General features: G+C 57.1%; 1 protein-coding gene across 1 annotated transcript; it reads left to right on the forward strand.

Moving 5' to 3' along the window:
* Positions 1-819: 819 nt before the first annotated feature.
* Positions 820-27,059, forward strand: DEAF1 (DEAF1 transcription factor). Its single transcript, XM_065881989.1, has 12 exons — positions 820-1,108; positions 3,258-3,355; positions 4,759-4,888; positions 5,175-5,321; positions 5,816-5,955; positions 6,832-6,897; positions 10,429-10,555; positions 11,259-11,387; positions 11,748-11,876; positions 13,525-13,772; positions 20,436-20,525; positions 26,955-27,059. The coding sequence occupies exons 1-12, from the start codon at positions 820-822 to the stop codon at positions 27,057-27,059; spliced, it is 1,698 nt and encodes a 565-aa protein (XP_065738061.1).
* Positions 27,060-27,290: the final 231 nt, after the last annotated feature.

Consider the following 27,290-nt stretch of genomic DNA (forward strand, 5'->3'; position numbering starts at 1 on the left):
CGGCCCGCCCCGCGGCCCGCCCCGCGGCCCGCCCCGCGGCCCGCCCCGCGGCCCGCCCCGCGGCCCCGGCATCCTCTCGGAGCCGGACGCAAACGGCGCCCCTTCGGCCATTTTCGCTTCTGCTCCCGAACGGGCTCGACGGCGTCGCGTTTCGGGACTTGATCCCGAACTGTGGCCGAGGCCCGATTAGCCCGTCCGACAGCGCTCGGGCACTTTCGGACAGGAGGAGGCGGAGAGCCGAGGCTCGCTCGTGAGGATCCCGGCTCGGGACCGTTCGGCTCCGCTCGGCTCCTTCTCGGGCGGGCTCGGCTCCCGCGGGCGGCGGGTGCAGGCGGAGCCTGCAGCGCAAGGTTCTCTAGGCCGGGTCGCGTTGCGTCGGAGTCCGGCGGAGTCGGCCTCACAGTAGGGGACCCCGATAACTGGGGACCACGGCCGGCGCGGCCTTCTAGGCCCTGAGGAGGGCTAGCGCAGAGCCTCTCGGAAACCCTCGTGCGGCCTCCGACCAATTCGGACCGACTCGGCTCCGCGCTTCGGACCACTTCGGCCCCCCTCGTTTCCGGACTCTAGGCCTCGGCTTGGCTCGACTCGACCGGGCCGCTTCGTGCCGGTTCGGCCCCTGTTCGGGCGGCCCGGCTCGGCTTGGCGGCCGGCTTCGGGCGGGCTCGGCTCAGCTCGGCTCGGTTCGGGCAGCCCTCCTCGGTCAAGCTCGGCCCGGCTCGGCCCGGCTCGGGCGGCCTGCTCGGGCGGCGCGCTTCAGGCTCCGTCCCGGCCTTCGGGCGGCCCCGGCCGGCGCCTTCGGGCGGGCTCGGCGGAGTCCGGATGGAGGACTCGGACTCGGCCGCCAAGCAGCTGGGCCTGGCCGAGGCGGCGGCGGTGGCGGCCGCGGCCGCTGTGGCGGCGGCGGCCGCGGCCGCGGCGGGAGGCGAGGCGGAGGAGCCGGTGCTCAGCAGGGACGAGGACTCGGAGGAGGACGGAGACTCGGAGGCGGAGCGCGAGACGCGGCGGGTGACGGCCGTGGCGGTGATGGCCGCCGAGCCCGGGCACATGGACATGGGCGCCGAGGCCCTGCCTGGCCCCGACGAGGCCGCCGCGGCCGCCGCCTTCGCAGGCAAGTGCCGCCCGCCCGCGGTTCCCGCGCACCTGTCCGCACCTGCCCCACACCTGCCCTGCACACCTGCCCCGCACACTCCCACACGACCTGGCGGCACCTCCTCCGCGCGCACTCCTCACACTTGTCCTCCACGCGCACCTGCCCTGCCCACGCCTGGCTGACTGGCACACCCATCCTCCCCCAGCACATGCCTCGCACCTACCTTGTGTGCCGTGTGGTCCCTGCACACCTGCCCCATGGGAGCATCCTGGCCCTGCCCTGCCGCATACTTGCTCCCTGAACTCCTTTCCTTCCTTTCAGTGCTCTGCGCTACTTCCAGAACCTTCTCAGCACCTGCCTCTTGCCTTGCGTGTCCTCTCCTCCTCTGTCCTGGGTGCTGGTGACACAGGGGTCAGACACGGGTCCTGTCCTGGAGGAGCCCGGGGTTGGGTGCATCTGGTCACCCAGAATCCTGAGGGCCTGCTCAGGTGTGACTTTAGCCCTGGGGAGCAAGGCATCTCACTTAGTCTGGGAGGGCCCGTAGCCTTTGGGGGCCGTCCCCTCTGGCCTGTCCGTGGGGCCCCCATTTCCTCCTTTACGGATCTTCCCTTCTTCGGGCACCACCCGGGCTGCTGGCCCACGCTTTTCTTGCCGCACAGAACATTCTCATTTTCAAGGTTCGTGAGCCATGCCCCAAAGTGCCCTTTAGAGGTTGTGTCTCCCCGGGGCACCGTCCCGAAGGAGGTAGAGACTTTCCTAAGCATTGTTCCCTCCCACTTGGGCTCCCGTGTGGCCGGCAGAGCTGGGCACTGGAACCCCTGGGGAGCATCCTATGGCTCTTCTCCCCTAGGGAATTTCATGGGTTTCAGAACTGGACAGCGGCCTCCCCACCCAGTGCTCCGGTTTTTCCGGCCCTGGAGGAGCTGCGTGGGGCCTGCAGCCCGTTCTCTCACTGCCCCGGTGCCTGTGGTCTGTCCGGGATCCTCGCAAAAGGCAGGGGAAGAAGGCTTTGTGGCCCTTAAAGGGTTCCATTTTCGTTGCTAAACTGGTTTAAAGTTGAGATCTTGGATGGTGAGGTTTTTCTTCAGCTTTGTGTTGTTTTTGCACGTGTTTTTCTGAATGCAGTGATGCTATTCACACGTTGGAGACACGTATTGACATCACGTGTTTCTTTCCTGCAGGGTTTTATCCTTGTGTGTTTCCAGTGTGTTAAAACTTGTTGGTTGTGAATTACCGAGGCCAGGTGATTCCCGAGTTTCTGTAACTCAGCAGGACGCGTTGCTGGCTTGAGGCTGCCTCCCGGGCTGCTGGCGAGCTCTTTAGACCTGAGCTTGTGTTCAGACCCCTCGGGCCCGGGCTCCCTGGGACACGGTGGAGGAGACAGATGGGGAGCAGGTGTTTTTAGAGCAGTTTAGTGAGCTCGGGCTGATGGAATGTGCAGGACTCTCGGTCAGTTTGAGCACCTCCCCCAGGCCACAGGCGCTCTAGGTTTGGGACATTCCGGAAGGCAGAGCCACCCCTGGTGGCTGGGGGAGCATCAAGGGAGGGCTGTCCGGGGCAGCCCGTCGGGAGTGGGCCATGGGCAGTGGGGGGAGCACGGGGGGCGGGGCGCAGTGGCGCCCCCATGTACAACCGCTGCTGGGAGGGGCCGGGCTTAGAGTTGGGGGGCACGTGGGGTGGGCACAGGCAGGTCTGCCGCTTTTCAGGAGGAAGAGGTCCGTGGCAGGTAGGGGTGAAGGAAGGGGAGGGAGGCATAGACATGAGCCTTCCTGCGCTGACCTGCAGGAGAGGGGCCAGGAGGATCCCCACCAGAAGGGAGGGAACTCTAGGATTTTAGGGGCCTCTTTGGGGTATGGTTTTAAGTAGAAGGGAGCGAGATGCCAGGGCAGAGCTGTGGCCAGCTCAGTGGGTGCGTGAGGGCAGGCGTGCCCTGTGGTCTACACTGTGCGTGGCAGGCTCTGTGGAGAGGGAGAGGTGGCCTTTTGTCCTTGGAAGGACCAGGTCATTCAGACTGGTCTAGAAACGTTGGTCGGGCGTTTCGTGTACAGCGTGAGGCCTCCCACGGTAGCTCAGGTACTTGACCTGGACCCACCGTGGGCCGCCCCCCACCCTCGCCCTATCCCCAGTGGCCTCTGGCTGGGCCCTGAGTCAGGCTCCTGTGTTGCAGAGGTGACCACCGTGACAGTGGCCAACGTGGGCGCCTCGGCGGACAATGTCTTCACCACGTCGGTGGCGAATGCCGCCTCGCTCTCGGGCCACGTGCTGGTAAGCCGCCACGGGAGCGCTTCTGGCCCTGAGGGGGGTGGCCCGTCCCCCAGAGACCCTGAGCCTGCCCTGTGCCGACTGCCTGGGGAGGGGAGGGGAGGGGAGGGGAGATCTCACGGTTTCCTTCTAGCCTGGATCACGCGCCTGGGACACTGTACACCTGAAAGCAAAGTGGTTGTTACTGAGATAGCGACAGACAGAAAACGGTAGCTCCTGAGTGTAAGGGCAGCAGGTTGGTGAAGGGCTCAGGGGTGCAGACCTAAGGGTCTTGGTTTATTTCTTCTGGTATCAGGATGCACACGAGCTGATAGCCAGGCAGTGACGTGGTGCCTCTGGCCGGTGTCCTGCCTGACAGCAGACTCTGTCACGTTCTCGTTTTCTAGGAGGGGCTGGAGCCAGAGGGTCGGGGAGTTAGGGGTGGCCCCAAGTCAGCGGGCTCTGAGGACAAGAAGACCCAGAAATTAGTGTGATCCTTCTGGAAACTGACAAGGAGAGGGGGTCTCAAGTATCGACATGTCTCACACGCCTTCGTGAGAAAAATACTTTGTGGTTCTCGAATGAGCACAAAGCATTCTGTCCCGGTCGAGAGCGGCACAAGTTCAGTGATTGAGATGCAAGCAGTGTAGACGCCCTTGCTGAGGCGTTGGCCCCGCAGGCCTGTGAGAGCAGGCCAGGTGTGTGCGTGTGCACGCCGGGTGGAGGGCCCGCAATCCCACCATAAACTTCTACTCGCCTCCCCTGGTTTGAAGGCCACATTTTCAGATGTGAGAAAAGGTCTTTGTCTTAGTTTTATCCTCAGTGTGAAAGCACGGGAGTGTCCCAGGCCTTGGTGTGGACGGGGTGCGCCGGGGTCTCTAGTCCGCTCCAGGGCTGTCTGAGTGAGGCCATGAGCGTGTGCCTGTAGGCAGCTGGGGTGGGCTTAGTGCCCGCAGGGATAGGAAAGGGGCATCTGGCTGGCCCAGAGGAGGCAGGCGCGGTCACGGCAGCATCCAGCCCCAGTGGAGAGGCATGTAAGCAGCGTGGCTTGGGAAGCCCTGTGTCTGGGTGGGCTCGGGCACGAGAAGGGGTCCTGCAGTGGGCCTTGGCTGTGCTTATGAACTTGGCCTCTCGGAAACCCTCCCCTGAGGCCTGCAACCTCAGAGACTGCCCAGGCAGACGGGAGGGCACTTCCTGTTCCAGGGACACATTTATCCCTTAACTTGGACAAGCCACGCGAGCATTCGCTAAGAGCCGTGCAGACCTCGTGTCGCCTCTTCTTGGCCTTGGCTCTGCATCTGAGAAGCATGAGGCATGGCGGGCCCCCCGGTGGCGGTGTCAGCTGGACCTCTCTGTAGGACCGTGTCCCGGTGTGCAGGTGTGCGCCAGCCGCCGTCACTTGAGACACCTGGCGTTCTTTCCCCCAGTCGGGCAGGACAGCCCTCCAGATCGGGGACAGTCTGAACACCGAGAAGGCCACGCTGATCGTCGTGCACACGGACGGGAGCATCGTGGAGACCGCCGGGCTGAAGGCACCCGCTGCCCCTCTCACCCCCGGTACGCCCTCCCGCTCCAGGCCTCGGGGGCAAAACGCTCTGAGAGCTGGTGGGGTTTATCCTGGGGGTGAACTTTCTCTTGTGGTGAATTTCAAATTTCAAATACTATTTAGTTTAAGTATAAAAAGTGGATTTTTTCAGGCAACAGAAGAGTTGCCCAGAGTTACAGGGGGCGATGCTGCTGAGCTGGGGGAAGAACCTGTTAGAATCAAGATGTTTTTTGTGCCTTTCTGTTATTCGGGGTGCGTTCAGGGTCTCTCATTTTCATGATGCTTTCTTTGCTCAAGGACCTCAGTCTCCTCCGACTCCTCTGGCTCCCGGCCAAGAGAAAGGTGGAACTAAGTACAACTGGGACCCATCGGTGTACGACAGTGAGCTGCCTGTGCGCTGTCGGAACATCAGTGGCACCTTGTATAAGAGCAGGCTCGGCTCAGGTGGGCGCGTGCGGGGTGGGCCCAGGTGGGCTTGCGTGGGGTGGGCCCAGGCTGCTGCTTATTTTGTTTTGAGGATCGCCTTCCTTTTGCATCCCGCACTGTAAGTTGGGGCCAAGGATGGCCATAATGACGCATAAACTAGTTAAGCAAACGGGCAGGTCGAGGAATGGGGTGGCCCGTGGTAGGAGCAGGGCTGGACCATGTTCCCTAAGGTCCTGGGTCAGCTGGGTGACCCGTAGGTAGAAGGCTCTGCAAGTGGGAAGACGTCATGAGCTCCATGTGGGATATGGTGGAGTGTGCGGTGACCGTGGACCGCAGGTCGGGGCTCAGGCATGCGGTGGGAAGCGCTGCCTGCAGATGTGGGCTCGCCGTGGGGCACCGAGGGAGCGGCCGAGAGCAGGCAGGCCCGGGACACCGAGGGGGAGTGGGCGGGAGGGGAGATGGGCCTGGCCCAGTGTCAGCGGGAACTACAGCGGGTGGCTTCGTCCTTTCAGGAGGCCGGGGGCGCTGCATTAAGCAGGGGGAGAACTGGTACAGTCCTACCGAGTTTGAAGCCATGGCAGGAAGGGCCAGCAGCAAAGACTGGAAGAGAAGCATCCGCTATGCGGGGCGGCCGCTGCAGTGCCTCATCCAGGTACCCAGGTGCCGCGCTTCCCCACCCTCCCTGCTCGGAGCCGCAAGCCGCAGGCCCGGCTCCTGGAGCATCGGCCGCAGGGCTTTCCAGGGCTCACAGGCTGGAATCAGGTGGGATTCGAGTCCCCCGCTCACTTGCTGTGTGAGTTACGTCACCTTTCCATCTGCTTCCTGATGTTCCAGATGGGATGTTGAGGGTGTTTGCTCCACACCTTGCAGTGAGGAGTGGGTGAGGCAGCGCAACAGCTTCCGCTTGAGTGCGTGTGACTTTTGTTTATTAACAGGAGAAAATCAAACGGAAGTTTAATAACACGTATACATGGGAGAGACCGAGGAAAACTGAGTAACTCTGCCTGTGACGTTTAATTAATTAATTATTATTTTTTTGCGGTACGCGGGCCTCTCACTGTTGTGGCCTCTCCCGTTGCGGAGCACAGGCTCCGGACGCACAGGCTCAGCGGCCATGGCTCATGGGCCCAGCCGCCCCGCGGCATGTGGGATCTTCCCGGACCGGGGCACGAACCCGTGTCCCCTGCATCGGCAGGCGGACTCTCAACCACTGCGCCACCAGGGAAGCCCTGCCCGTGACTTTTTAAAAGACGCCTAACTTCTCTCTCCTTGAACTCATCCATGAGAGGAGAGGGCTCCTCGTTGCTGTTTCCGGTTTAGCTCTAGGAGGTTGATAGAGAAATCACGCCTACACTCCCTGGCAGGGGAGAGATGCTGCCACCAGCAGAGATGTGTACGAGAGAAGGTTCTGGAAATGGTGGGATTTTACCTTCACAGGGGGATCGGGGTGAAACTGGTTGAGATCTGGGGCTGTTGACTCACTTCAGAGCTGACTTTCTCACGTGTTGCGGTACTTTTTAAATTTCAGGATGGGATCCTAAACCCTCATGCCGCCTCCTGCACCTGTGCCGCCTGCTGTGATGACATGACCCTGGTGAGTGGGCCCCTGCTCCCCTCAGCTCCTCTCAGAGCTGCTTCCAGCTTAGTTTCTCCCTCAAATTCTGGGTTTTGACCATTACTCTGATGAGTGAGGCCTCAAGTGGGCCTTGGGGCTGCTCAAAGAACGTTAAGGGAAACTTTCTTAAATAACGGAAAGCTCCTATAATGTCACCGTCTTTTTTTTTTTTTTTTAACCGTCTTTTTTTTTTTTTTAATCTATTCATTTATTTATTTTTGGCTGTGTTGGGTCTTTGTTGCTGTGTGCAGGCTTTCTCTAGTTGTGGCGAGCGGGGGCTACTCTTCATTGCGGTGTGCAAGCTTCTCATTGTGGTGGCCTCTCTTGTTGCGAAGCACGGGCTCTAGGTATGCAGGCTTCAGTAGTTGTGGCTCGTGGGCTCTAGAGCGCAGGCTCAGTAGTTGTGGTGTAGGGGCTGTGTTGCTCCGTGGCATGTGGGCTCTTCTCGGACCAGGGCTCAAACCCATGTCCCCTGCATTGGCAGGTGGATTCTTTAAGCACTGCACCACCAGGGAAGTCCCTATAATGTCACCGTCTTAACCGTACTTTTTTTTATGGTGACAAGTATATATGTGCTGTTTCATGTTTTTCATTTTTAATGTCACGTTATAAAAAAATACTAGACTGAGCTGATTTATATAGAGAATTAATGTCTTTTGAAGTCTTTTCTTATTCTAAATTCTTAACTGTTTAAATAAAAGGGATATTTGCATTCGTTTGAACGTATACTGCTCTATAGCTTTCAAAGTGTGATACTAATTTGTTATTTGTGGACGACCAGTTTCATTTCAGTGTTTCTATTGTTGAATATTATTTTTAAATGTCCTAAAATTAACTAGGAAGCTGCATAATAAGATTTCTTTTTTTAATTTTGATTACTCACCTGGTTAATTAGCAGCAGCTATGGAAGAAAACTTAATTGGAGAGGTGTTGTTGAGTGGGAAAACCAAATATTCTAAAATTGTCTAGTTCGTGTGTAGATCACACATGAGTCTAGTAGAATGGCCAGTAGGATATTTGTGTGAGAATAAGATACTTTTAAAGTTTGCTTGGGAAGATTGGTAGGTGACATTCTTGGAGATCTTCAGGGGTAAGAGGAGCAGAGTGGGGGGTCAGCCCCATCGGGAAGCATGGAGTACCTGGTAGGGTTGTTTACGGTCACTCCAAACGCCGAAACCCTCAGGTGTCACCTGACGGCACATGTATGGGACGTGTGTACTGAAGCTAGAAACGGCCAGCAAGAGAACTCCGAGAAGACGTGGACCCGCGGGCTGGAGGCCTCGATGCAGTGAAGACGTCCTTCTCCCCACACTGGTCTGTGGGTTTAACACGCGTCTCTTCAGAGCCCCTGCAGGATCTTGTAGACATCAACAAGTTGATTCTAAGATTCATATCAAAAGGCAGAGGAAAGGGGTAGCAACACGGTTTTGAGGACGAAGACTACAAGTGGAGGAATCACAGCACTTGACTGTCAGACTTGCTGTATTGTTTCTGCGGCCGAGACCGTGTTTGGCAGAGGGGGACCCATCGATCTAGGAGCAGACCCACCGTCCACACACGGACCTGCAGGTGTGGGAACAGTCGGACACTCACAGGCGTAGAAGTGACCCTTGACCTAAACATCACACATTATATATACACACGAATTCAAGATGGATCATACAGCCAAATGTGTCCAAAACTAAACTACAATTTGTAGAAGAAAATCTACCCTGATCTAGGGTTAGACCACGGATTTCTTCGACATGGAACCAAAGGCACAATCCACGAAGTGAAAACTCATAGGTCAGACTTCATCAAACTGATCGTCAGATTGCGGCTTCTGCCTCAGGAGTGGTGCTGTGCAGGGCTCCAGGGACCCACTCCCCGGACAAGTAACCCTAACTGGTGAAAATGATAAAAAGCGACCACTTAAGGTCTCTGGAGATTGTCCTGGGGGCATACAACAAAAAAAGAAACACTTATCCAGGAGAATCCTGTGAGTCTGGCGTTCACGTCAGGCCCTGCTCCCTCCCTGCATCCCTCCGGCTCAGCCCAGGGACGCTCCATCGTCCGGGCCCCGCTCGCCCCTAGGGTGGAGGTCCACGCAGCTGAGGCCAGCCGAGAAGACCAAGCGGCTCCGCGAGCAGGGCTGACGGCCTGAGTGCCGTTTCTGCCCTGCTCCAGGGCAGCCCGTGGGGAGGAGGCCGGCAATGCAGGAGGGCAGCCGGCTCAACTTCCCACCGGGAAGTGATCACCCTGAGAAGCCTCCTCAAAGGTTTGTTCTAAAAGCCACCCAGTACAGGAGCCTAACGTGACTGGATCTGACAGTGGAGCCGTTTGCAAAGGGTAGAGCAGTTAGGTGGCTGAGTCCAACAGCTGGTGCGGTAGCTTGGTCACTGCCGCCTGGAGGCCTTTGTCCAGGACTGCAGCCAGGAAGCCCTGGAGGGAGGGGGAGTGATCTGCATGGCCACTCAGTACAGCACCTAAAATGTCCAGTTTCAGCAAAAATCGTGAGACGTGCAAAGGGCCAGGGATATGTGAACCACACAGAAGAAAAGCAGCAGACGCAGGCACTGCCCGTGGTGGGGGCAGCAGACGAGGCTTCCAAGCAGCCTCTGTGTCTTCGGGGCTGAAGGAGACACGTCAAAGCGTCGTCAGCACGGGTCTCGGTCTGCGGGGGCTGGGCAGGAGGCCAGGGCACTTCAGGAGCGGGCGCTGACTTTCTCACAGTTGTGGAGGCAGGCAGCCCAGGTCAAGGTGCTGGTGTGTTCCTGGCGGGGCTCCTCCTGGCTTGTAGGCTCTCGCTTACTCAGCTGCTCCTACAAGGGCACTAATCCTGGCGGGTCAGGGCCCTTACCCTCAAGACCCCCGTTGCCTCCTTACTCCGAATACGGCCACCCTGATGGTCAGGGCCTCACAGGTGGTCCTGAGGACACAGTTTAGCCTAGAAGGTGACGGCAACGTCTCAACACGTGGAGAAAATCAGTAAAGGGAGGAGCCACCAGGGAGAGCCCGGTGGAGATTCTGGGGTTGACGCGTAGGACAGAAGCTCACTTGCGGGTCCACAGCAGGTTTGAATGGGCAGCAGGAAGGGCCAGCGAGCCCACAGGGGTCTTGGGCGTGAGCTGGGAGGCTCACCTGATCTTCACGTTTTCCTGCTGTTTCTGCTCCATCAAGGTTCTCTCCTCCCGCGTGTCGGGGCCTCAGGGTTTGCGGGGCGCCCCCTGCTCCCCATGGGCCCTCTCCCTTCTCCTTCCTTGGTCCCCACTTGTTTTCTGTCTTCCGGGGATTCCTAAAAATTTGGTGTCGATATTACTCTTCTGTTGGAAGTGCTGTTAACTCACACGTTACCTTTTCTGTTATTTTAAGCCGTTTTGGGGCCTAAAGGGAGCTAAGGGAGCTTTGCACGGTTCCGTCTTCTGGCCGCAGTCTGGGCATGTCTCCAGGCAGGTCGCCATTGGAGAACAGTCCCGGGTGGCATTTCCACGCATCTCACTTTGCCTCCCGCCCCCCCCCGCTCCGCCCCAGAGCGGGCCCGTCAGGCTCTTCGTCCCCTACAAGAGGCGCAAGAAGGAGAGCGAGCTGCCCGCCACACCCGTCAAGAAGGATGCCCCCAAGAACATCACCCTGCTTCCCGCCGCAGCCGCCGCCACCTGTGAGTCACAGTAAAGCAGCTGTCGCCACGCGACATGCTCCTAGCGTGTCCTGCTCGCGCGTGTGGCCGAGGGCTCTGGGTCAAAAGCAGGCACGGCTGCCGCTCACGGGGGCTCCCTGGCCTCTTCGGTCCCGGCCTGTCCTGGGCACGGCTGCCCCCGGGGCAGGCGCGGCTGGGGCACGTGTAGGGAGGGCGGGGGCGGGGGAGGCGCCTGCTTCTGAAACCGGGAGGAGACGAGTTGGGCTGAGTTGGGCTGCGGTGGTGGGAGAGGCCTGGGAGGCGCCCGGTCGCTAGGGGCTGTCAGCAGCCCGACGGCTCCTGCAGGGGAGGCGCCCCATATCCTTGGGGCTGGTTGGCAGGAGGAGACAGAGCCCCCAGAATGCCGGGGGCCCCGCTGTGTTTTCTCTTCAGTTTTGACGAAAATCTTTTTCTTGACTCAAGCTACAAAGTCCTTCTTACGTTCTTTTAAATTTTATCTCTTGCCTTCTGACGAGACAGTACATCCAGGTGCTCAGGACACACAGCAGGAGCTGCGTCTGCTGGGGTGGGCGTCTCTGGCCCCCCCCAGGCACCGCCCCTGCAGAGGTGGCTGTGGGCCGGCGGACGCTGCTGTGGCCCCCGCGCACCCCGCCCCGGTCCCTGGGTTTTTCTGCAATGTGCCCAGTGGGCCCAGCACGCGGTGACAGCTCTCCTGCTTTTCCAGTCACCGTGACCCCCTCAGGACAGATCACTACCTCTGGCGCGCTGACCTTCGACCGGGCATCCACCGTGGAGGCCACCGCGGTCATCTCGGAGAGTCCGGCCCAGGGCGACGTGTTTGCGGGAGCCACAGGTGAGTTGTCTCAGTGCCTGGCAACGCGGCCCCAGCGGGTCGCTGGCAGGAGCTGTGGGGACCCCCGCAGGCAGGGGCGGCGGGACCAGGGCCTGAGAAGCTGAGGCTGCTCACGGAGCCTAGACGGGCGCCGGGCGGCAGAAACGCCCCACGTGCACGTGGAATGTTCTGGTAGCCGCCTCCGGAAAGTGAAAGGGAACAGTGGAAACTGGCTTTTGTACTGTGTTTTATTTCATGCAGAACATCCCAAATACTGTCCCTCTGACAGTTCACGTCCTCCACTTCCGCGGCTCAGGAGCTGCGCTGTTGGACATGCAGCACAGCTGGGTCTCGCGCCATCATGTCCCTCTCCCCTGACAGTACAAGAAGCAGGCGTGCAGCCCCCATGCAGGGTCGGCCACCCGGAGCCCCATTACCCAGGGTATCAGGACAGCTGTCAGATCGCACCGTTTCCGGAGGCCGCGTTGCCAACATCTCATCCCAAAATAGGTCAGTGTGGAAGAATTCTCCACGAGTGGCCGTCACGTGCAGAATCATCCTTCTGAAAGGCCTCCTAGGTGACGTGGGGTGTGGGGCTTCAGGCCTGTGTTTGTAAAGCGGGTTTCACGGGAAGCTGCTGCTCATTTCTGTGTGGGGTGAGGCTGCTCACGTAGCGACCTGTGACCTGCGGAGCCTGAGATTCGGCCAGGCTCTGACCAGGACACTGTGCTTGGGGTCTGTCCCGTGAGGGCGCTCGTCCGGGTGGCCTCAGGTGAGAGGGTGTGTGCATGTCTGCCACTCGCCTCGCCTGAAGCTTAACGGGGACATCGCCCCACGTGTGCATTTTGAGCAACTTGTCACCGACGGCACGTTTTGGACACATTTCTATGTCAGGACACTTTTTTACAGGGAGCCTTGTAATCCCAGCTGGTGGGCCTTTGTGTTTTTTACGGTTTCCGCCAGAGACAAGACAGCAAGATAGAACTTGGTCCCCGAGTTCTAGAAAACGCCCCTTCTCCTTCTCCTTTTCTTGTCTCACCGCTCTCTCCTCTTGCTGTGACGCCCCTCCCACCCTTAAAGCTCGCCTCCGTTCTGCCTCTTCCCCACACCTTGCCTCAGACCCTGGCCCCAGGCCCGGTGAGCCTCCTGGCCGGGCTGTGGCCCTGCTGACTGCGGGGTCTGGGCAGGGCCTGGATGGGGAGCGCCCGCCCCACGCGGTCGGCCGTGCCCTGAGCAGGGCTGCGAGGCCTGGGCGACCCGTCCCCCGCCTGCTTGCTTGTCTGTTTGCTTGTTTCGGCGTGGACGCGCGGCTTCCTGTTCCGTTCAGGGCGTTGCCACCTGTTGCTGGGGTGATTTGTATTGGGACGGTCCCTGATTCGGCTGGCAGGGGCCCCGCGAGCGGCTGCTGCGTCCTCTGTCCACCCTGTCGCGCTGCCTGTTCCCTTATGTCCGGGCCCAGGGCCCTGCCCTTGCGGGGGCGGGGCAGGGTTCACAGCAAGGTCTGGCCATGGCCGAGGGGGCAGGCGTCGCTCGTCCTGCTCCCGTGCGTTTCCTGCAGCCTGTGTCCAGCGACCTCTAGCTGGGGGCTGGAAACGGGTCTTGGTGGGGCTTTTACACCAAGGACTCGGGTGACGCTACAGTCAGGTGTTCTTCTCTGGAAGGATGTTAGACATTCAGCAGCACAGCCTGGGTGTCTCTGCCCCCAGGCCCCCCAGGACAGGGGTGGGGAGCCCTTGCGCGTCCGCGTGTGCGAGTCTCCACTTCCCGTCCAGAACAGCGTCCCTTTGAGGTTCCCTCCCGCCTCCATGACTTTCTTCTCCAGCTGAGGGGACCCTGTCTCCTACATCCCTCATCAGCCCCCCGGGGACCACAGACATCCCCGAAAGCTTTCTGTGTGAGCAGAAACGAGGAGGTTTTAGTTCTTCCGTCTGCTTTACTTTTTATGTGATGTAACAGCCCCCCCCCACTGGCTCTGCACAAGCTCTGTGGTCACCTCACCTGCAGCTGTTGTGTCATCCATGGACGGGGGGCTTGAAGGGGGGGCCGTGGGTGTGATCTGTTCGCCACCCTACTTTCCCACGTTTGATGAGTGTGCAGAGGCACCTTGAAGCCAGGAGATGGGTTAAGTTCTTGTTGTGTTTTGCTTTCCACACGCTAGTGTTGACATCCTTGCCCGCCCTGGCGGTGCCTCCTTCCACCCCCACCAAAGCCGTGTCTCCCGCTGTGGTCAGCGGGCTGGAGATGTCGGAACAGCGGAGCTGGCTGTACCTGGAGGAGATGGTCAACTCCTTGCTCAGCACCGCACAGCAGCTGAAGACGTTGTTTGAACAGGCCAAGCAGGCCAGCTCCTACCGAGAAGCCGCCGCGGCCCAGGCCAGAGTCCAGGCGGATGCAGAGCGGAAAGAGGTACCATTTGCACAGCGGGTCTGTGGCTGCCACCTGCAGAGCCCGCCCACCTTCCTGGGCAGGGGGACCTGGAGGCCCACGTACAAGTGAAGCTTCTCTGGTAGACAAGTGGCCACCGTTACCTGTCGGCCGTTTTTGTCCCTCACACACACCAGCCGTTGTTTTTGCGTGCCCACCTGTGGTAGGTCACTCACCTTGTCAGGCCGTCTTCCTCCCGGGGAAACGGGTCTCGTGTGTTATCAAATCTGGAGGAACGTCCTCTGGTGTGTCTTTGGGGCAGAGGTCGGGGCAGGTGTGTGTCTTGCTGTCACCAGCCCCTCCAGGCACCCAGCTCTGTGGCCGCATCTCAGCCCCAGAGGCGCCGTCACAGGTATTTCGCTGCCGATGAGGTCCCCGTGGCTCGCGAAGCCTGGCGCCCAGAGCGTTTCCTGCAGCACAGGCTCCCTCAGCCCCGTGGCGCCTTTTGGGATGCAGTCTTCCAGGTGACGTGGAGCAGGTGCCCAAGCCGAGAGGAGGTGTGTCCTCACTGCCCAGGGCTCATCTGGGGCCGGAGGAGGGCGGGCCGGGCTGCTTGGTACCCAGAACCCTCTTGGGAGCGGCTGGAGGCGGGAGAACGGACGGTGATGCGTCTTCAGTGTCACTTTGGTTTGTAGGTGAGTCGAATTGGCTTATTTCCACCGAATCCATATAAGAAAAAGAATTTCAGTTAGTACTACTTTTTATAGGTAAAGGGGAAAGAAGAGCTTTTCAGGTGCAGTTTTCCTTTTTTTTCTTTGGCCGCGCCACCTGGCTTGCTGGATCTTAAGTCGGGGGCTCTCATTGCCAAGAGGCAGTGGATTGCAAGCCTACGTGCGTCTTTTATGGAGCTGCCTTTACTCGCTGTGCCCCAGCCAGCCGCTCCGCATGGTCGCCTCTTCCTGCACTTCACTGACCACCTTCCTCTTCGCTTCTTTAATATCCTGGCCAATGCTGACCGTTGGGTCAGCTCAGGATCTCCCACTGCTCACTCCTTTCCTCTTGCCTGTGGAAGCTCTGTTCCTTCCTTCACATTCCAGTCATTTTGATTGTTGGACCTTTTGGGTTATTCACGGCAGAAGCTCTGAATTCTGTTGGATTCTCTCTCTTCCCCTGAAAAGTGCTGGACTTTGTTCTCAGAAGCAGCTGAGCTCCTGGCTGGTCTCCTGAACTCTGTTGTGTGAGGGGGAGTCTGTCTCGGTTACCTCCGCCCGTCACATCTCTAGTCCTGGTCTGGGTGGGGTGGGGGGCGGCATCGCTGCCCCCTCACGTGCGGGAATGCAGGCCCTTCTGGGGGGGGTGGGCACCAAGATCCCTGCTCAGCGCCACCTTCTGGGCTGCTATTTCTGTCGGCTCAGCCCCGTACTGGCTGCCTGGGGGCGGCAGGTGCCTGTGGCCATCTGTGCTGATCTCCGTCTCCCTTGGCTTCCAGCCATCTGGCAGCTCCATCTTCAGCCCTCTGCCCACCCCCCAGCCCAGGTGACCACGGCCCCTTGCTGTGGCCCCACACACCTGGTGGGCAGGGGAGGCCCTGAGGGAAAAGCTGCCCCACCTGCGGGGGGCCTTCCCCCTCCCCCCTCCCCCTCGGGATTGGATCCACCGCCCCCCCCATTCCTGCCCCACCTGCCTGGGCCTTTCTCCCCGCCCCTCCCCGGGGTTCAGTACCCTGCCACTCCCATTCCTGCTTGCTTTAGTTGCTTTCAAGCCTTCAGATCACTGTGTCTTGTGCTCGTGGTGACTGTGTGGGAGGGTCAGCCCTCCAGACTGCTCTGGGCACCAGAAGGGCAGCGGCTCCTTCCTTCCTGGGCTTGGAGGCTGCGCACGCGGAGCGGGAGTGCGCTCTTGCTGCTCGGCAGCCGATTCTTCAAAAATTAAGTTTTGCATATTTCACGTTTGTGAGCAATCTGCTAGTCCTGTTTTGAAAATACTTGATCGTATCTGGTTTTTGCAGTTATAACCAACATCTTAATCACAAAATGCACTCATGTTCACACGTTTCTGATCATATACTTTAGAAAAGTCCCCAATATGCATAACGAAAGGGCATTTTTTTCTTCGTTGAAATATGGTTCACATACTGTGGAATTCACACCTTTAAGGTGCACAATCCAGTAGTTTGTTCACAAACTTGTACGGCCATCACCACCATCTGATCCCAGATCATTTCCCCTCCCAAAGAAGCCCCGGACCCGTTAGCCGTCACTCCCCACCACCCGCAGGCCCCAGCTGCGCCAACCTGGTTTCTGTCTCTGTGGCTCTGCCAGTTCTGGATGTTTCTTGGAGACGGAATCACACAACATGTGGCCTTTTGTGTCTGGCTTCTTTCACTGAGCAGCGTGTTTTCAGGGTCCGTCCACGTAGCCTGGGTCAGAATTGCGTTCCTTTTTATGGCTAAACATCAGTTGTCGCACCGCACGTTTCTTCACTCAGCCGCTGGTGGACATTCGGGTTGTCGCACCGCACGTTTCTTCACTCAGCCGCTGGTGGACATTCGGGTTGTTTCTACCTCTCGGCTCTTGTGGACAATGCCCTGAACGTTTTTGCACAGCTGTTTGTGTGGACATGTGTTGTCACTTCTCTTGGGTGCGTACCTGGGAGCAGAGCCGCTGGGTCCCACGGTGGCTCCGGGTTCACTTTCTGAGGAGCCACCAGACTTTGCCAGGGCGGCTGCCCATCCCGCATCCACCACCGTGTGTGCCGTGTGCCTTGCCCACGGCCTCACCACCACCTGTCCCTGATGAGCACGGCGGGGGGGCGACCCTCACTTCCCCCGGGGGTTGGCGAGGATGCCCCCTTGCCGAGACTATGGGAGTGGAGGAGACCACAGTGTCCCCCCTATCAGGCCGGCTGGACAGCGGGCGGGCGGGTGGCTTGGATCTGGGGTGGCGCCGACGGCACAGAAAGCCGAACCTCATCCCAGCAGGGAAGTGCAACGGGCAAACGGTTTAACTTTCAGTTTTACATTTTTCATTAATTTTTGTGGACCTTTCCTTCACAGAATAAAATTACAAGTAAATTAGGCCCATCCCTTCCCCTCTGTGAAAATTCTCCAAAGACAGGTGGCATGAAAAAGACGGAGCGAGGCGTTTCCGCCTGGTTGGTCCCGAGGTTACTTTCAGGGCGCCGTGTTGAGTCAGCTGCGTGGGTTTTGTCTTTCACGTAGGAGTAGCCCACAGTCATGGCCACACTCATCCCACATTTAAGGGTCCAGGAGCTGAATTCCTGTTGTGCACAACTTCCCCCTCGACCCACCGTGGGACACGTGCTGACGTGCGTGTCCGTCGGGTCAGCCAGGAGTGTCTGCCGCAGCTGGATCGCCGAGCACCCCACCGTGAAAGGTTGGGCTTTGCATTTCATTTGTAATTTTATGAATTTCTAAGAAAGAAATACAATGTGAAATCCTTTTACCCTTAAAATCCTGTTTGGCGGAAGGATGCTCAGCCTTTAGTGAGGGGCTTGAGCCCACTTCCCCCGCCAAGGCGTCCGACACGTTCCCACACGTTCTCCAGCTTTGAAAATGGCTGGAGCTCTTACAGGTGTGTTTGTCCTCTCTCCGGAGCTGTAGACGTGACGTGTCCTCCAGTAGTTTTCCTGTAAGCTGATCACATGGCGGGGGGAAGCTAGGCATCCGTCCTGTCCGAGTGCCACCAGTGGGTGGACGCCAGCGTCCTTTTGTGTGTGCTGGTGTCACGAGGCTCCTCGGGTGACCTGGTTAAGTTGCTTGCAGACGTAGGTTGACCACCCCGTGCACCCTGTGTGTTTACCCTTCGTAACGGGCAATGTGTCTGATCCCTGTGGCCCCGTGATGACCACAGCGCCTCGACACTGGGTTCTTGGGAACCAGACTCCTCGGAGAGCCTGTTCCCCAGGATCCTCTGGGGGCTTCAGGGGGCTCGGGGGGGCTGAGAGGCCCCGACCTGAGTCACGTGTGAGTGAGGGGACGCAAAACGTGTCCCTGAAGCAGGTGGCGCCAGCGAGAAGCGGCCGGCGGGGCCCGGGGGACGATGAGTCAGGAGGCCAGGTGGGGAGCACCGGTGGCTGTTGTGGAGAGGCTACTGGACACCCTGACGTTGCCAGGGTGAGACGGAGCCCCCCAGCTGGACGGTTGGGGGAGGGCTGCCCCGGAGAACTCTTCTGGAAGGTCCTGTCCATGGCAGCCTCCTTAGGGTGCTGGGGCTTGGTGGGGAGGACCGGACGAGTGAGGCCCCGGGACCCCTAGGAGGAGGCTGAGCCCTCGCTCCCTGGCTCCCTGGGAGGGCGCAGGTGCTGGCGGCCCATGGGGGGAAGCAGGGCTGCCTGCTTGGACGCTGTCTGTGGAATTTCTTGAAAAGTCACGTTTTAGCCCTGCTGAACTATTAAGGAGATTTTGCCAGCTTTAACCATGGGGCATTTGTGTTGTGTGTATATAGTTAGCTCAGCAGAGATTAAACAGGGCGGAAGACCAGACGCCCTTCCCGTCAAGGGCGCTGTGTCCATCCAGCACAAGCCAGCCACGTGGCTGCAGGGCGCCGGGCCGCCTGCCACGGCCCCGGCTGGGGGAGCGCGCGCACTCTGGACCCCATCCCTGTGCTCTGGCCTCTGTTCATGCCTCCCGGCTCCTTCTCAGGCCTTCGATGATCTTCCCAACTTCCTTTTCTAGAGGGAATTGTGGCCCGAAGAGTAGCAGCGGCGGGCGGTCTGGGCGGCGCCTCTGGCTGCACCGCAGACGCTGTTCTCAGCGCTGGAAGAGAGCCGGTGCCCGCGGGTCAGTCCGGTGACACCTCTTCCAGGCTGCAGACGTGCCTCCTGGCCGAGCCAGGGCCGGGGGAGGTCTCTGGCTTCTCTCTTCTCATCAGCCCCCGGCCCCCCCTCGTGGACTCGTCTCACTCCAGGGCCCCAGGGCTCAGGCCCAGCACGTGCGCATTTGGGGCAGGTCGGGGGGTTCCATTTGTGGGGTGATTGCCCCTTTTCCAGCACGTGCGCATTTGGGGCAGGTCGGGGGGTTCCATTTGTGGGGTGATGGCCCCTTTCCTCCCTTAGTCACTTGGGGTGGCGGTCCCCCGCCTGGACAGCGGTGATCTAGGAATATTTCCAGAATTCTTCTCCGTGGGGGATCTGTCTCTCGTACAATTGTTTGTGCCTTTGTTTCTATCAAGAGGGGCTCACGGCACCCGTGTTACTTGTTTTGCTCATCCGGTTTGGCTTTGGCGGCTGGAGCTCTCAGTCGGCTCCCGTGTCCCTTACCTGCTTCTCAGAGCACCTCCCTCCTTTCTGGTGCTAGAAGACGCTCCAGGCCCATCTTGGGGGTTCCCCGCCCCAGCCCTGGAATCAACCGTTTCTCCAGGGAGAACTGGTTCCTTTATTGGAGAACGAATGCTCTTAGGAACCAAGATCTGGGCCCTCTCGGCTGGCAGCACGGAGCCGTGTGGGTTGTAACCGGTGTGCGCAGACACAGCCCCGAGGGCTCTGTGGCCATTCGTCTCCGTCTGTGTGTCAGCCGGCGTGTCTGAGCCAGATCTCCTGCCCCAGGTTAGCTTGGGTTAAGAAGTAATTCCCAAGGGGATGTGTTGGGAGCCCAGGGTCGGAAGTTCTTGGCCACACAAGAGCGACTCCCGCTTCACAAGGTCTGCTCACGACACAGGCTCTTCATGCAGTTAAGAGGTATTTATTGAGCGGCGGCTGTTTTCCAAGAACTGTGCTGGTGCCAGGAGCACCAACATGGCAGGTCCAGGTGAGCGGGACTCGCGGGCTCGCGGGGGACAGGGTGTGACACGAGGCCGCTTCCCTGAGGACTTCCAAGCTGAGAGGCAGGAGGGTCCATGGGGCCCCCAGCCTCACGGGCAGCCGCACCTCTGCTCCCACCAACTGTGAGACCTTTGCTCTCCTTGGAGGAATCTCTATGTGTGGTTACCGACTTCGGTTTTTTTCTGTAAGTGTTTTGTTCTTTAAAGTAGGACAGTGGCCAAGCTAACTTAGTAGGATCTCAGGGTCCCCGTAACGCGCGTGTTTCCTGAAGCGAGTGAGGCGGGTAGCGGGGGTTCGGGGCGGAGCGTGTCAGTCAGCGCTGGGCAGAGAAGGGGGCTGCAATCCAGAACAGGAGCCAGGAAGCGACTTGCTGCTTTGCGCATACTCTCAGGGGTAGCGGTGGGAGGCGGCCAGCGGTGTTATGAACGGGCGTCTGCTGTGGCTCATGGGTGTGCACGTCACACACTCACCCGCTGGCTGGGAGCAGGGGCCTGGCTTGCAGTCACTGCAGCCGGGTGCGCACACACCAGCGCTAGCGGTGCCACCGGAGTCCCCCTCCCTGGCTGGTTAGAAGGAGCGGCTCCTTGCGTCTTGTGGGGAAGACACACAGAAGACCCACCTAATGGAGCTGCGTGGCTGGGCCGGGGGTGCCTGGGCTGTGGATGAGGGTCCGGCTGGGGGACTGCAGGGCCTGACCGCTCAGGAGACGATCCTGACAACTGAGAGTCCTGGCCTGGCTCAGTTTGGTTTCCTACGCGTACTTGGCGGCAATGAAATCCCCTGGTATTTGGAGCAAGGTTGGCGCATTGGTGTGGTCCGGAGCCCTGCTTCCCGCTCAGCAGGTGCCCGGCCCGCATCTGGGCAGCGGGGGGCGGGGACGCGGGTCAGCCTGTCCCCGCGACTGACGCCTGTGTCCTCTTGCAGCAGTTCTGTGTCAACTGCGGCCGGGAGGCCCTGAGCGAGTGCACCGGCTGCCACAAGGTCAACTACTGCTCCACCTTCTGCCAGCGCAAGGTAGGCCCCCCCCCCGCCCCCGCCACCTCCGCACTGTCCCTGGGCTCCGGCAAAGCCCCGAGGCAGCCACACAGGCGGGGCCAAGGAGGCCGCTGCTCCCCAGTGACCTTGACCTTGTCGCGGTCAGTGCTCCCCAGCCCTGGACGCCTCGTCATAGACCCTGCAAGTCAGTGCGGTTGCGCGTGTAGGCGTCTGATTCTAAGACTAAAGAGCGTTCTGGGGTAGCAGTTGCCAGTTCAGGTTTTCACCACTTTTCTCACCCTTACTCAGAGTGAGGGGCCAAGCCGTTGACTGGGCCTGTGGGGTTATCCTCTCCTCTTAGAAACTTTCCACGATTAAAAAAGGTAACTTGTGCTTCCCTGGTGGCGCAGTGGTTGAGAGTCCGCCTGCCGATGCAGGGGACGCGGGTTCGTGCCCCGGTCTGGGAAGATCCCACATGCCGCGGAGCGGCTGGGCCCGTGAGCCATGGCCGCTGAGCCAGCGTGTCTGGAGCCTGCGCTCCGCAACGGGAGAGGCCACAACAGCGAGAGGGAAGCGTATCGCATAAATAAATAAATAAATAAATAAATAAAATGATAGCCCAGGAAGACAGCTGAAGGGCAAAAAAAAAAAAAAAAAAAAAAAAAAAAAAAAAAAGGTAACTTGCCGGGTGGACAAATAGTAAAAAATCCCACCCCTGGTGCCTGTGACTTGGAGCTGCATCTGCGGACACAGCCTCTGCCGCACAGGGGACCCTGTGCCTGGCGGCTTCCCAAAGCGCCCCATCCTCAGATGTCCTCGGGAGGGAGGTGGGCAGGAATGACCCCCAAGACTAGGGTGTGTGGGACGTGGCATCTTCCTCCTCTGCGTCTCAGGGCTTCCCGGGGGGCTGCAGGGGTCAGCACAGCGCGGAAGGTGTGTCCAGGGGCTCCCAGCTACGCTCCTGAGCCCTGGCCCGTTCCCGGGGCGGGAGACTTGGGAAAGAGACCCGCAGGTCTGCTTTCCCTGGTGTCACCTATGGCTCGTGTGCTGAGGAGAGGGCCCACATGCCTGCTGCGCTCGGGGACGCTGGGAGGAGCCCAGGCAGCCAGGAGGAGCCGGTGGGGTGGACGGGCTCCTGCTGGCTCGTGATCCGAGAGGGCGGCTGATCGGTGACCCTTCCCTGACTTTGAACCATCAGAGGAAGATTCATGGGTTTATTTCTTGATAGAGTCATTTTAGCCAGATAACACTTTGTCTAAATGCAAGCTGCAGTCTTGGAACCTCTCTTGGTGAATTGGGCAGCTATATTTCAGGTATAACCTTGTTGACAAACACTCCATTTCTTCCGCTGACTGTGTTAGGTTTGTGCTCCTGTGACTCGCTGCCGTGATAAAGGCATAGGCTTTGGTTTTATTGGGTTGGCCACAAAGTTCCTTCGGTTTTGAAGTAAACACAAAAGACACATTTTTTATGTTTCCCAACAACTTTATTGAACAACGTATTCACCGTTTTGTTCTACTACCTTCTGCCATCTTTCAGGCAACTTCATGATTCCATCTTCCCAAAACTTTTCATCTTTTTGAGCAAAGAACTGTTCCAGGTGCCTTTTACAGTCTTCCCGGGAATTGAAATTTTTTCCATTAAGAGAATTTTGTAAAGGCCAAAATCAATGGAACTCCGAAGGGGCAGTGTGTGGTGAATACAGCGGATGAATCAGAACTTCCCAGCCAAGCTGTAACAGTTTTTGCCTGGTCATCAGAGAAACACGCGGCCTTGCGTCATCCTGATGGAAGATGATGCGTTTCCTGTTGACTAATCCAGACGCTTTTCGTCGGGTGCCGCTTTCTGTTGGTCTAATTGGGAGCAGTACTGGTTGGAATTAATCGTTTGGTTTTCCAGAAGGAGCTCATAATAGAGAACTCCCCTCCACTCCCACCATACACACATCACCTTCTTTGGGTGAAGACCGGCCCTTAGTGTGGTTGGTGGTGGTTCATTTCGCTGCCCCACGATCTCTTCTGTTCCACATTATCGTACAGTATCCACTTTTCATTGCCTGTCACAATTTGTTTTAAAAACGGAACGTTTCCATTACGTTTAAGTAGAGAATCGCATGCAGAAATATAGTCAAGAAGGTTTTTTTTGCTTAACTTATGTGGAACCCAGACATCAAAGCGATGAACAGAACCAAGCTGGTGCAAATGATTTTCAAGGCTTGATGTGGAGATTTTGAGTATGTCGGCATCTCCCGCATGGGTATAACGTTGATTGTTCTCAATTATTGTTTCGATTTGATAGCTTTCAACTTCAACTGGTCTACCCGACTGTGGAACATCGTCCAGTGAGAAATCTCCAGCACGAAACTTCGCAAACCACTTTTGACACGTTCGATCAGTTACAGCACCTTCTCCACGCACTGTGCAAGTCTTTTTGGGGGGGGGGTTTCAGCTGCGTTTTTACCTTTCTTGAAATAGTAAAGAATAATATGCCGAAAATGTTGCTTTTTTCCTTCAATATTAAAATGGCTACACAAAAATTCACCAAGTTTGATAACCTTTTTTTTTTTTTTTTTTTTTTTTTGCGGTACGCGGGCCTCTCACTGTCGTGGCCTCTCCCGTTGCGGAGCACAGGCTCCGGACGCGCAGGCTCAGCGGCCATGGCCCACGGGCCCAGCCGCTCCGCGGCACGTGGGATCCTCCCGGACCGGGGCACGAACCTGTGTCCCCTGCATCGGCAGGCGGACTCTCAACCACTGCGCCACCAGAGAAGCCCTGATAACCTTTTTTTAAATGCATGGTGATATGACAGCTGTCACAATACAGTCTAACAAAATTGTTTTGAATGAAGTTTAAGACAACTAAACGCTACTAGAGCCATCTTATGGAAAAAAAACAAACTCTTTGGCCAACCCAATATTTACAAAAATCAGTGTACAGTGAAGTTCAAAAACCATTAATTTTCACGTGGGATCCATCGTGAACACTCGGTAGGACCTGAAAAAGCTTAAGCTCTGGGCTCCTTGTAATAAATGGTGGTGCCGACAGTACAGCTTCTGGGCCTGCCCACTGTGCTCCCCAGAATTCTGTGTGCTCCCCAAAGACCTGGAAAGGTAGTTAATGTTACTCACCTTCTTACAAGTTGGACAAGGGCCATGAATTGTTTTGGCTTTTACGTGCAGACTTTATTTTCTTTGCAAATCCCATGTCAGGTGTGTGTGTTTATGTTTTACATCTTCATCGAGGTAGAATACATACCATAAAATCCACTAATTTTACGGGTACGATTCAGTGGGTTTTAGTAAGTTTGCATTTGGGCAAACATGACAATTTGGTTTTAGAACTTTCCATCACCCCCGAAAGCCCCCTCGGCCCACACCCCAGCCGCTGGCAACCACGAATCTCTTTCTCTGTAGATGTGCTTCTTCTGGACATTTCACGTAGCAGGAGTCGTATAACATGTGGTCTCCCGCGTCTGGCTTCCTCTGACCAGCGTGTTTTCAAGGTTCATCCACGTGGAGCCTGAGTAGCGTCCACGGTGTGGCTGGACCTCGTCTTGTCCTCCAGTCCTCAGCCAACGGACATCTGAGTGGTTCCCGCCATGTGACTGTCGTGAACACTCACGAGCGAGCTCCAGGGTGGAGACAGGTTTTTGTTTGTCTTGGCTACATGCGTCCATGGACTTGCTGAGTCATATGGTAAACTTGTGTTTAACTTTAGTAAGAAGCTTCCCAACTTTTCCGAAGTGACTGCACCCCCTCCAGTGGCGGGTCCACCCGTGTCCACAGTGCTGGCTCTTGCTCTCTGGCCGTAGCCCTGCTCCCGGGTGTGAAGCGACGTCAGTGCGTTCAGTCTGCATCTCCCTGATGTCTAAGGGTGCTGAGCATCGTTGGTGTGCTCATCGGCCGTTGTATATCTTTTGGGGGGAAATGTCTATTCAGACCTTTTGCCCGTTTTTAAATGGGATCGTTTCTCTTCTTATCGAGTGTGGAGATGTCTGTGTATATCCTGGATACAAGTCCTTTATCAGATATGTGATTTCCAAGTACTTTCCCCCAGTCTGTGACTTGTCTCTTTATTTCTTAATGGTGTCATTTGAAGGGCAAAAGTTTTTTTAATTTTGATGAAGTCCAGTTTACTTTTAAAAAATTTTTATTATCTATTATTTTTGGCCTTGCCGTAAGGCTTATGGGATCTTAGTTCCCGACCGGGGATCAAACCCGGGCCCCCTGCAGTGGAAGCATGGAGTCCTAAAACCCCTAGGGAAGTCCCAAGAAGTCCAGTTTATTAAAAAAACATTTTTAATGGAGATCACGCTCTTGGTGTCATATCTCAGAACTTTTGCCTGACTCAAGGTTAGGAAAATCTCCTATTTTCCTCTAAAACATTTATAATTTTAGCTCTTTTTTTTTTTTCGGCCGCATAGCATAGCTTGCAGGATCTTAGTTCACCAACCAGGGATTGAATCTCAGCCATGGCAATGAAAGTGCCGGATCCTAACCACTGGACCACCAGGGAACTCCCTTTAAGCTCTTACTTTTAGATTTATGACCCATCTTGAGTTAATTTTTAGGTATGGTGTGAAACACTGTGGACTTGAGCCCAGCACACATGAAGTTTTACATACTGTATAGACTTACAGAGTCAGGTAATCTACAGAGTCAGGTAATTTACAAACTAAAAATTTATTCTTTTGAGTCTAAAAATAACAGGTGCTGGAGAGGGTGTGGAGCAAAGGGAACCCTCTTACATTGTTGGTGGGAATGTAAATTGGTGCAGCCACTATGGAGAGCAGTATGGAGTTTCCTTACTAAACTAAAAATAGAGTTGCCATTTGATCCAGCAATCCCACTCCTGGGCATTTATCCAGAGAAAACTCTAATTCGAAAAGATGCATGCACCCCAGTGCTCATAGCAGCACTGTTTACAATTGGCAAGACACGGAAGCAACCTAAGTGTCCATCGACAGATGAATGGATAAAGAAGATGTGGTTCATACATACAATGCAATACTACTCTGCCATGAAAAGGAACGAAATAATGCCATTTGCAGCAACAAGGATGGACCTAGAGATTAGCATTCTGAGTGAAGTAAGTCAGAAAGAGAAAGACAAATACCATATATCACTTATATGTGGAATCTAAAATATGACACAAATGAAATTATTTACAAAACAGAAACAGACTCACAGACATAGAGAACAGACTTGTGGTTGCCAAGGGGGAGTGGGGTGGGGGAGGGAGGGGTTGGGATTAGCAGCTGCAAACTATTATCCATAGGCTGGGTAAACAGCAAGGTCCTGATGTATAGCATGGGGGACTCTATTCAGTACCCTGTGATAAACCACAGTGGGAAAGGATATGCGAAAGGCAAAGTATATGTATTAACCGAATCACTTTGCTGTACAGCAGAAACTAACACAACACTGTAAATCAACTACACTCCAATAAAAAATTCTAAAAATTTTATTCTTTTGATATACAGGCAGACCTTGTCTATTGCACTTCTCAGATATTGTGTTTTTACAAACTAACGGTGTGCGGCAGCCCTGCCTTGTCAGGTGAAGGTTATCATCTTTAGGAATAGAGTGTCTTTGAATTAGGTTCGTACGGTCACACACTTTTAAATAGACTACAGTGTGGTGTAAAGGTGATCTGTATAAGCCCCGGGAAACCTGAAATCTTGTGTGACTTGCTTTATTGCTACATTTGCTTTATTCTGGAACTGAACCCGCAATGTCTCTGAGGTATGCCTGTAATGATTTGAAGTTTTACTTTTTTATTATAAAAATAAGGCCACACGTTGTAGAAAATTTGGAAGACGTAGGACAGCACGAAGATAGGCAGCTGGAGCCCTGCCCTCCGGGGCTCACCGCTGGTCTCTGTTCTTCCGAGTGTGTGTGATGTTCATTCAAGTCTTGTCATGGCTCACCAAACCCTAACCTCTCCGTGCGTCTTGGGGTCCGTGTCTCCACTAACCACGCCCCGTCGGGCCCCCAGAGCGAGCCCTGGTCCAGGCCAAGTTCGGCTCCATTTACCGCCCGTAATGGGCGATGGCAGCTCCCACCCTGACGGGGGGCGTTGCGGGGCGGGGGGGTGGACGTCCTCCCCGACCTCCCTGGGGGCCGCGGCCTCCCAGCCCCTCTGTGGACACGTGGCTGGCTCTGGCGCAGTCCTTTCACTTTTGCGATGATAAGTAATTCGGCTGGGCGGCAACATCGGAGACAAGTATTCCTCTGCAGGTGTGAGTGTTTTCGTTTAGATCCCAGGGAGGAAGCAGCAGGATCAGAGCGTGGACGTGTCTCAAGGGTCATCCTGGGTACTTGCCTTTGGAGCGGGTCCCTAAACAGGAGGGTAGGCGAGGCTGGGAGCCCCCTGCCCCGGAGGGCTGGCCGCTCAGCACGTGCACACCCACTCCCGGGCACAGCCTTCTCACTCTGAACCGTAACACGGAGTCTGTCCTTCCTTTCAGGACTGGAAGGACCACCAGCACATGTGTGGTCAGTCGGCAGCTGTCACCGTGCAGGGGGACGACGTCCATGTCGCCGAGGGTGTGATCGAGAAGGTCACCGTGTGAGGGCTCGCGGGGCCTCTGTGGCCAGGAAGGAGCCCCGAGGACGGGGGCCGCTGAGGACGAGGAGGAAGTTGCTGGCCAGGTTACGAGTGGACGTCGCGTGACTGGCGCCCGGGCAGCGCGCTCCTGCCGCCAGGCCCCGAAGCGGGCGGGCAGGCGGCCGGTGGACGCGGCCTGGGCCCTCAATGCCGCTCGCGGTGCTTTTTTTTAATCCCTTGGATGGTGAGCGTCCGG

The sequence above is a fragment of the Phocoena phocoena genome, chromosome 8 (genome assembly GCF_963924675.1).
Source record: "Phocoena phocoena chromosome 8, mPhoPho1.1, whole genome shotgun sequence".
NCBI classification, from domain to species: Eukaryota; Metazoa; Chordata; class Mammalia; order Artiodactyla; family Phocoenidae; genus Phocoena; species Phocoena phocoena.

Coding starts and splice junctions, on each gene's coding strand:
- DEAF1 (XM_065881989.1), top strand. CDS start 820: ATGGAGGACTCGGACTCGGCCGCCAAGCAGCTGGGCCTGGCCGAGGCG. Junction 5,322..5,815: donor TAAGAGCAGGCTCGGCTCAG/GTGGGCGCGTGC, acceptor TCGTCCTTTCAG/GAGGCCGGGGGCGCTGCATT. Junction 6,898..10,428: donor GCTGTGATGACATGACCCTG/GTGAGTGGGCCC, acceptor GCTCCGCCCCAG/AGCGGGCCCGTCAGGCTCTT.